We start from the raw sequence: 10,121 nt of genomic DNA on the forward strand, positions 1-10,121 counted from the left end.
CTTATGATGTGTTACAAGGCTATGACAAGCTTTTTACCTTACTATTTTTTAATGCAATGGGTACTTTACAAGATATGTTTTTTTAATTGGGTTGTCATTTTTTATATAAAAATGTATATGCAAAGTGACAGCACATATGTAAAATACATGTCGTGTAAAATACCCATAAGTGTTGATTAATTCTTCGTAAACTGATTAAAGCCCGTTGACCAATTTCAGGAAAAAAAATAGGACGGTTTAGCAGTAATTTTTCACAAGATTCCACTAACTTCCCAACCAATCATTAGTTTTGGCTGAATTATTAGTTTTATTAAATCTGTTATTCTATGTTTTTGTGACTTTTCCACTACGTTCGACTAATTATTCAGAAACAAGCAAAGTTTCTGTTTATTTCTGTCGTTTTTATAATGAAATATAACAGATCTTCCCTTTTCTACGATAGCGTTTTTCCTTGGCGCCTATGTATAATAATTTGGTGTAAAATGTATTATTTTGGCACACAGGAACAAAGGTTCTATTCGTATTTATTAAACTGTATACAAATTGCGGAAAAAGATCGATAATAACCTGCCATTTAACAAAATATTTAAAAAAAAGTTGAAAACACGAATGTTTTTGACGCATCGAAAACAGGGTTAACAAACTTTTATTTCTTATTCTAGGTTATAGGGTTGCCGTGGATCCATGTTATACACATTTTTTAATTGCCACAGTGCCAACATATTTTTCAGTATTTGGTTTTTTGGTTATTGGCAAAGGTTTCCAAAATACTGAGGTGTTATTATTGGTAAAATTGAAAACCGAATATTTCTAACACACACTGCATGTTCAACTGTTTCTTGTTGTGCTTTTTGTTTTGTGAATGTTTTTTAGTGTTTAGGACTTTTCCTGGCACTCAGGGGGAGAATATGTGTAATATGTTTTATTGTTCCTACGGTTTTATAATTTGTAGTCAGATTGCCGTTATTCAACTAAATGACTTTTTATTTTCTCTTTTTATCTTTTCTCTACTCCAATTACAAATACATCTTAAGAACTACTCGGTAATTAATAATCATTAAAACGGTTATTAAAAAACAGTGATGCCAATCAATACAATTCTACTACAACTCGGCTAACCTGACGGTACTGACCGACCGGTCACCAGATAGTTAAACTAATTACATTTTACTAGGTGCCCCCACCGGAGTCCTCAGCTTTCCAATGTCTACATCGTATGGGATTTGCGTAATCTGACAATTCTCAATATCTTTTATGACGTATGTATCGTTCGGCAGCGGCTTGTGTACAACGTAGGGTCTTTAAACTTCGGCAGCAATTTCTTGTTGACAACCACAGTAGTATCTACATTCCTGATTACAACAAAATCTCCAACCTTAAATGAATTTACAAACATTTCATTATAATCGTGCGACCTCGCAATATTAGCTTCAGCTTTATCTCTTATATGTTTAACACCCTCCCCGGGGTCCAAAAAATACTTATCTAGGTATTCGGACAACTTATCTATTACTTCCCCTCTCTGGTTAATTCCAAACAAGACTTTACTGGGTGTGCCCCCTATTGACCGATTTACAGTATTAAATGCAAATTCTATTTTGCTTAATTGTTTCATCCAATCCGCATGTGCTACTGGCCAAATTAGCCAAATTAAGGCTAACATTCCTACTAATGTTCTATTAACTCTTTCTACCTGACCATTTGTTTGGGGTGAATGTACCGCTACCTTTTCATGGTCAATATTCTTCTCTTCTAAAAACTCTGAAAACTCTTTTGATGTAAAGGAACTTCCTCTATCGGTTATACATCTCAACGGTCTTCTATAATAATCAAAATATTTTAACAATGCTACCTTGACTTCGTTAGTGCTTGTCGTGAGAACTGGGTACAATGTAACGAATTTTGTAAACGCATCAATGATTACTAAAATATATTTTCTTTTTGAAAACATATCGAAAAATGTTGTCACGCCGTGTTAGCGTTCAAAGCCAAACTCAAAACGTCATCGCTTATAACGTCATATCGAAGATGTTAAAGCAAAGAATGTGCTTTGGCAACCCTTTAAAAAATTATAGTCTGGTCAAAATAGACATGCGTATAAGGGGGAAACAGCAAAAATTCCCACAAAGCTTAATTTTGGTGGAGAACTAGGGTTGGCCATTAGAAGCAACGTCCTAAAAGTCCCCATCGATCTCATGTGTGCAAAACAAGTTATTCGGGGTCAAAGGTCATTTTTGGAGGCATTATTCAGTTTTTTTTTAATTTTTCTCAAAAACGGTAAGACTTAGCAAAAGCCGGCTAAAGTAAAAGTTGTAGATTCAATAATTGCCTACAAGAGTGCTTTTCATGATTCTTAAAAAAGACTTACCATTTTCGAGATATCGCGATCTAAAGGTCAAATAAAAAATTAGCCGCGTAAGTACATTATGAGGCGAACAGGTTAAAGCTTTCAAACGATATCCACTTTGCAGTAATCGGTTCAGTAGAATCGGGTCTAACCCGGTTTTTAAATTTGGCCTTTCTGGTCGAATAACCGGCGAACCGGATCCGCAACCGTTGAAAATTATACATTTCCGTAATCAGCGCAACAATCCCTACCGTCGGACAAAACTTGAAAAAAATCGAAGAGTTTTCGTTGGGGCCGTTCCCGTTGGGCTTTCGATTATACATGTGGGTTAAATGGGCTATTTTTGCATAAAATGACTTTAACATTGAATAACTCTGCTAAACAAACCCCGATTTTGTTGGAATTTTTTTTAGAAGATAGCTATAGTTTCACTCTTCAAGAAAATATATATTTTTTGGGGGACAGACCCGATTACTTCGCTTATTTTAGCCGGTTCGTCTGAATATGTGCATATTTCCCTTATAAGTGTACAAAAATCATGTGTTTTTTAGAACAGCTATATCTCAAGAATGGTTCCTTCTAGGAAGAAAAGGAGAGTTCCGTCCTCCTGCTCCTCCCTGTGGAAGACCTCCCATCTCCTCACGTCCAAGTCTTTGTTTTGGCGACCAAAGACTTCGAGCATGCGTTCCGTCTCGAACTTGCTGCCCCATCCTCTGACGAATACCGATGTTTTTGTTAGTTGAGGAATTTGGACTTTCCTCACCAACTTTAGTTTGCCGCTTTCCCATGGAGGTATTATGCTGCTGATAATATCCTTGAGGGCAGCAACGTTTGCATGCTGGGCAAATTGGAACACCATCACGTCCCCTTTGACCCCGCTGCTGATAATTTGAATTGGATCACCTCCAATCATTATGTGATCCAATATTTTATTGTTGACCATTTCCTCAATTGCTGGAAGATGGTCGGGTAGATGGATGGGTAGCTTTCCGGAACCTCTACTGGTATCGATCACTGCATAGCAGATTTCGTGCCTGTAGCGTTTCTTGGCTACCTTGGCATAAGATGGCGGCTCCCTACCAGTCTCCGCAGCCCTCTTTCTCATCTGCCGGGTCCGGGATTTCTTCGCAGAATCCCCAGGCACTGCAGTCGATTCCGCTGCTGGGCACACCCTCTTCACGTTCGAGCTGACTTTGTCGCCCTCTGCGAAAGGATTCTCAGAACAGTCTCCTTTGCGTGGTACTTGCACTCGAAACGTTTGGGGATGTGGAGCTCTTTTTCTTCTTCGTCGGCTTTACAGTGTTCTGCTCTTCGGGGGATCTGATCCTCTTCGCCGCTTCCGAAGAAGTGGAGGGAGTGTTCATGTTCCCTGTGGGAGCATCCTGTGATATAGCCTTTTTGCTTGCCCGTAGCTTCCTGAACTTGCGTCGTTGAGCACCAGACAGCTGCTTCTTGTGTGTTGTGAGCTTTGCAATGCTGTCGCTCACTTCGTCTACCATCTTGTGGACCTCCTCCTTTTCTGGGATTTCCATGACGGTTATATTATTTTTGCTTTCGCTATCGGATTTGGAGTCTGAGTCGCTACCTGTATCTGAAGGCTGGGTCGATCATGAACTTCCCCTTAGCTTCTCAGTCTCTTCCTCCCTGTATCTGCCCTTAGGCTGTGTGCTTGTCGCATTACCTTCGACCACAGGTGCCAAGGCACCCACATCTGTGGGAGAGATTTGCTCACGATCGCATGATGACGACGGGGTGTGACTCGTAGGCAGATCAACATCACGCGCCGGTACTGGGTTTATTAGGCCCTGCACCGTAACTTTTCCGCATTGTCCAACTTTCTTCATATTTGTGTTTTTTGTTTTAGGGGAACACCCCCATAGTCAGTTTTTTGTCCGCGGGGAAAATAAATTTCCCTAAGGCAGGTCATCGTACTAATCCGATCCGGAACAGGTTTAGTCATAAATGAATTCCCTAGATCTAGAACAAATTAGTACGGTCATCCGCCTCCCCCTATCCACCCTACCTAAGAAGGAAAATCATAATACCGCCGTGTTTCCGGCCATTCTGTGTACTCAATCTCAAAACGTAAAAACGAGCTTCTAGGAGACATGTATTTCCAATGACTTATGATGTGTTACAAGGCTATGACAAGCTTTTTACCTTACTATTTTTTAATGCAATGGGTACTTTACAAGATATGTTTTTTTAATTGGGTTGTCATTTTTTATATAAAAATGTATATGCAAAGTGACAGCACATATGTAAAATACATGTCGTGTAAAATACCCATAAGTGTTGATTAATTCTTCGTAAACTGATTAAAGCCCGTTGACCAATTTCAGGAAAAAAAATAGGACGGTTTAGCAGTAATTTTTCACAAGATTCCACTAACTTCCCAACCAATCATTAGTTTTGGCTGAATTATTAGTTTTATTAAATCTGTTATTCTATGTTTTTGTGACTTTTCCACTACGTTCGACTAATTATTCAGAAACAAGCAAAGTTTCTGTTTATTTCTGTCGTTTTTATAATGAAATATAACAGATCTTCCCTTTTCTACGATAGCGTTTTTCCTTGGCGCCTATGTATAATAATTTGGTGTAAAATGTATTATTTTGGCACACAGGAACAAAGGTTCTATTCGTATTTATTAAACTGTATACAAATTGCGGAAAAAGATCGATAATAACCTGCCATTTAACAAAATATTTAAAAAAAAGTTGAAAACACGAATGTTTTTGACGCATCGAAAACAGGGTTAACAAACTTTTATTTCTTATTCTAGGTTATAGGGTTGCCGTGGATCCATGTTATACACATTTTTTAATTGCCACAGTGCCAACATATTTTTCAGTATTTGGTTTTTTGGTTATTGGCAAAGGTTTCCAAAATACTGAGGTGTTATTATTGGTAAAATTGAAAACCGAATATTTCTAACACACACTGCATGTTCAACTGTTTCTTGTTGTGCTTTTTGTTTTGTGAATGTTTTTTAGTGTTTAGGACTTTTCCTGGCACTCAGGGGGAGAATATGTGTAATATGTTTTATTGTTCCTACGGTTTTATAATTTGTAGTCAGATTGCCGTTATTCAACTAAATGACTTTTTATTTTCTCTTTTTATCTTTTCTCTACTCCAATTACAAATACATCTTAAGAACTACTCGGTAATTAATAATCATTAAAACGGTTATTAAAAAACAGTGATGCCAATCAATACAATTCTACTACAACTCGGCTAACCTGACGGTACTGACCGACCGGTCACCAGATAGTTAAACTAATTACATTTTACTAGGTGCCCCCACCGGAGTCCTCAGCTTTCCAATGTCTGCTACAGGCTTCTATTACCCCATCGTATGGGATTTGCGTAATCTGACAATTCTCAATATCTTTTATGACGTATGTATCGTTCGGCAGCGGCTTGTGTACAACGTAGGGTCTTTAAACTTCGGCAGCAATTTCTTGTTGACAACCACAGTAGTATCTACATTCCTGATTACAACAAAATCTCCAACCTTAAATGAATTTACAAACATTTCATTATAATCGTGCGACCTCGCAATATTAGCTTCAGCTTTATCTCTTATATGTTTAACACCCTCCCCGGGGTCCAAAAAATACTTATCTAGGTATTCGGACAACTTATCTATTACTTCCCCTCTCTGGTTAATTCCAAACAAGACTTTACTGGGTGTGCCCCCTATTGACCGATTTACAGTATTAAATGCAAATTCTATTTTGCTTAATTGTTTCATCCAATCCGCATGTGCTACTGGCCAAATTAGCCAAATTAAGGCTAACATTCCTACTAATGTTCTATTAACTCTTTCTACCTGACCATTTGTTTGGGGTGAATGTACCGCTACCTTTTCATGGTCAATATTCTTCTCTTCTAAAAACTCTGAAAACTCTTTTGATGTAAAGGAACTTCCTCTATCGGTTATACATCTCAACGGTCTTCTATAATAATCAAAATATTTTAACAATGCTACCTTGACTTCGTTAGTGCTTGTCGTGAGAACTGGGTACAATGTAACGAATTTTGTAAACGCATCAATGATTACTAAAATATATTTTCTTTTTGAAAACATATCGAAAAATGTTGTCACGCCGTGTTAGCGTTCAAAGCCAAACTCAAAACGTCATCGCTTATAACGTCATATCGAAGATGTTAAAGCAAAGAATGTGCTTTGGCAACCCTTTAAAAAATTATAGTCTGGTCAAAATAGACATGCGTATAAGGGGGAAACAGCAAAAATTCCCACAAAGCTTAATTTTGGTGGAGAACTAGGGTTGGCCATTAGAAGCAACGTCCTAAAAGTCCCCATCGATCTCATGTGTGCAAAACAAGTTATTCGGGGTCAAAGGTCATTTTTGGAGGCATTATTCAGTTTTTTTTTAATTTTTCTCAAAAACGGTAAGACTTAGCAAAAGCCGGCTAAAGTAAAAGTTGTAGATTCAATAATTGCCTACAAGAGTGCTTTTCATGATTCTTAAAAAAGACTTACCATTTTCGAGATATCGCGATCTAAAGGTCAAATAAAAAATTAGCCGCGTAAGTACATTATGAGGCGAACAGGTTAAAGCTTTCAAACGATATCCACTTTGCAGTAATCGGTTCAGTAGAATCGGGTCTAACCCGGTTTTTAAATTTGGCCTTTCTGGTCGAATAACCGGCGAACCGGATCCGCAACCGTTGAAAATTATACATTTCCGTAATCAGCGCAACAATCCCTACCGTCGGACAAAACTTGAAAAAAATCGAAGAGTTTTCGTTGGGGCCGTTCCCGTTGGGCTTTCGATTATACATGTGGGTTAAATGGGCTATTTTTGCATAAAATGACTTTAACATTGAATAACTCTGCTAAACAAACCCCGATTTTGTTGGAATTTTTTTTAGAAGATAGCTATAGTTTCACTCTTCAAGAAAATATATATTTTTTGGGGGACAGACCCGATTACTTCGCTTATTTTAGCCGGTTCGTCTGAATATGTGCATATTTCCCTTATAAGTGTACAAAAATCATGTGTTTTTTAGAACAGCTATATCTCAAGAATGGTTCCTTCTAGGAAGAAAATTATTATGGTCAAACTTGTAGATAATTTTTCTGTCTACAATATTTACTTTAGTCACTTTTTGATTAGATCAACCGTTTTCAAAAAATAAATCCGAAAACCTAAAAACCCTTAAAAATTGACCTTTGACCCCGAATAATGTTTTTTGCACACATGGGATCGATGGGGACTTTTAGGACATTGCTTCTAATAGCAAACCCTAGCTCTCCACCAAAATTCAGCTCTGTGGGAATTTTTGCTATTTCAATGTCTATTTTGACCGGACTAATTAGAGCTAAGTTAAATTTAAAACTTATATTGAAAATTAAAAGTCCAAAATAAATAACATACTCTTTTAAATAGAACCATATCCATTATTAACGCAATATATCTGCTGAAGAATGAATTTAATATCGAAATTTTTATTATTTTGTTTTTAACTCATTTATACATATTGTTGCGGAATTAGATTTAACTAATCTCCGTGTAGACGTTGTTTTATTCCCCAGTACGATTTGTACCAAAAAAACAGAGCTCGTTTCAGATTACGTTTCTACAATGCTTTATTTACTTTATTACACTTATTCGGAAAGAACTTTAATTACTAAGCACACAGCTTGTCTCTAGTTAGCACGCAGCTATTCTTTAACCGATCTGTTCAGTTCAACGCTTAAAACACAACTATCTCGCCTGTATTTATCTCAAAATCCCCTTGTTCAAGAATTCTCCAGAACACATCTGGCAACACCTCGAATATGTGCAACGAACACAGACGCACATTCACACTAAGCGAACAACCATACTCACATACATGGGCGAAGATCAATACAAGTGGACAAGCACACTAATGCCGTAATTACAACAACAAATGCAAGAAATACAAGAAGTAGCAATCTAAACGAAAATTCCACGATTATAAGCAAAACAAAAAAAAACACATTAATGAAAGGTAAAGTAAGAACTAGAATGATGAAGGGAATTCGACATAGTAGTTGTTGTTGCTTAAATAAAGTAACTGCGTAATAAAATTTTACGTTACAATTCAAATTTTTAAATTAACGGAAATTAAACTAAATTAACTTAAACCTATCAGTTACATTCGTAATATATTTGTTATAGATGAAAAAGTAAACAAATTTAATTGAATTTATTTGTTTAATTAATAAAACAGTGTATTTAAAACCAAAAGTCACTATACATAATATAATTTCACCTCTTTCATAAATGTCGTTTATAACGACTATCGCTTATAGCGTCCGATTTTGGTCTGTCCCGTGATCGATTTCTACTGTATATATGTATAAAAATTTACCGTCCATTACGCCATTCGTCATTCATAGTAACTTGATTTATTCTTTTTCACCTCTTGGTTACTCTTTTCTTATAGAAATTTGAACAAAAACGCACACAATATACACTAGATTGAGCAGATCAGACAATAATCTTCCTTTCAAATGCATTTTTTAAATGTTTTTCACACTTTTCATTAATATTTTTCATTAATTCTGAAAAAGTTGGTGTTTTCAATACATTTTTAATTGTTTCTATTTTCAAAATTGAGGCGAGAGGCGTGTCAAAACATTTTTTATGTATATAGACTTTCAGTTATAGACTGGACTATGACTATATTTCCGCAAAAAATAAACAAGTCATAGCTTCAAAGAAATAATAATTGTTCATATTTTTAGATTTCACGATTGGGAACTCCGACGGCCGCCAGTACTATTAGATCCAATCTTAAAAGGGCATCGAAACACAAATTCCCAATGAGTTTTGACTACTACAGTCGTGTTTGCAAGAGAAGAAATAAAGTCTGTGTAAGTATGATATACTTATGTACATTTTTATGAATATGTATCCTATCATATTTTTAATTGCAGGAAATGAAAAACTGGATGCGAAGATATTACCAACAACACAAAATACATAACTGGAAGATGCCTTACCCCATTAATATAATTGAGTTACATATTTAGGCAGTAAGATTTATTTTTATTAGATTTGGGCAATTGAACGACGTCGTACAACCTAACGTGTGATATTAAGTATACGTAGTTTGTTCATATAAATGTGTCCATTGAACTAGATAGTGAACTAGGTCGTCAACATAGTTCAATTGGCACAACTCTAATATTTATTAACACCTTTCATATACTGTTGTAGCTGTGATTTATATAAAAATGTTGATAAAATACGTAATAGTTTTTTATTTACCCACAGTATGATACTTTCTCTTTAACCTCACTCCCAAACTAGCAGCCTGTTCATGTACGTCGACAGAAAGGTTTCCTGCGGTTCCGAAGTGGGAAAAAATCATTTTCTGCTCATGTAAACACCTTCGAAACGAAAATCGATGCGACCGATAAGCCATACGAAATAACACGTAAACGTACACTTTTCAATGTAAATTTGTCGAGTAGAACTTAAACTCGCGAATAACACCGAAAATCTTAAATCAAATTTATGCAAGAAACAAAAAAATATTTTATAGACACGTTTTAAATTTGGTTTTATTCATTATTTTGAAGAAATCAATTAAAAAAAAAAAATACAGTCGAACCTCGATTATCCGTGATGGTCGGATAACGGATAATCGATTTTTCCGGATAATAGAGGCAATGTTTGAATATATTTTTAAGCAAAAATGACAAAGTATTGTACAATAATAATAAGCTCTGCAATTTTTATTATATTTGTTAAGTTAATCCACAAAATTT

At 35.9% G+C, this 10,121-nt stretch overlaps 1 protein-coding gene across 3 annotated transcripts in view; it reads left to right on the forward strand.

Annotated features, from left to right (window-relative positions):
• LOC141400731 (putative methyltransferase NSUN7) overlaps positions 1–9,596 on the forward strand; it is a 617,414-nt gene extending 607,818 nt beyond the window's left edge. For all 3 annotated transcript variants that reach the window (XM_073980175.1, XM_073980177.1, XM_073980176.1), the window contains 2 exons: positions 9,093–9,221; positions 9,285–9,596. In XM_073980175.1, the coding sequence (XP_073836276.1) occupies positions 9,093–9,221; positions 9,285–9,380 (225 nt within the window). In that variant the 3' untranslated portion in view covers positions 9,381–9,596. The remainder of the gene's footprint in view (positions 1–9,092; positions 9,222–9,284) is intronic.
• Positions 9,597–10,121: the final 525 nt, after the last annotated feature.

The sequence above is a fragment of the Musca autumnalis genome, unplaced genomic scaffold, assembly GCF_047663935.1.
Source record: "Musca autumnalis isolate F117 unplaced genomic scaffold, ASM4766393v1 scaffold_4, whole genome shotgun sequence".
Classification (NCBI taxonomy): Eukaryota; Metazoa; Arthropoda; class Insecta; order Diptera; family Muscidae; genus Musca; species Musca autumnalis.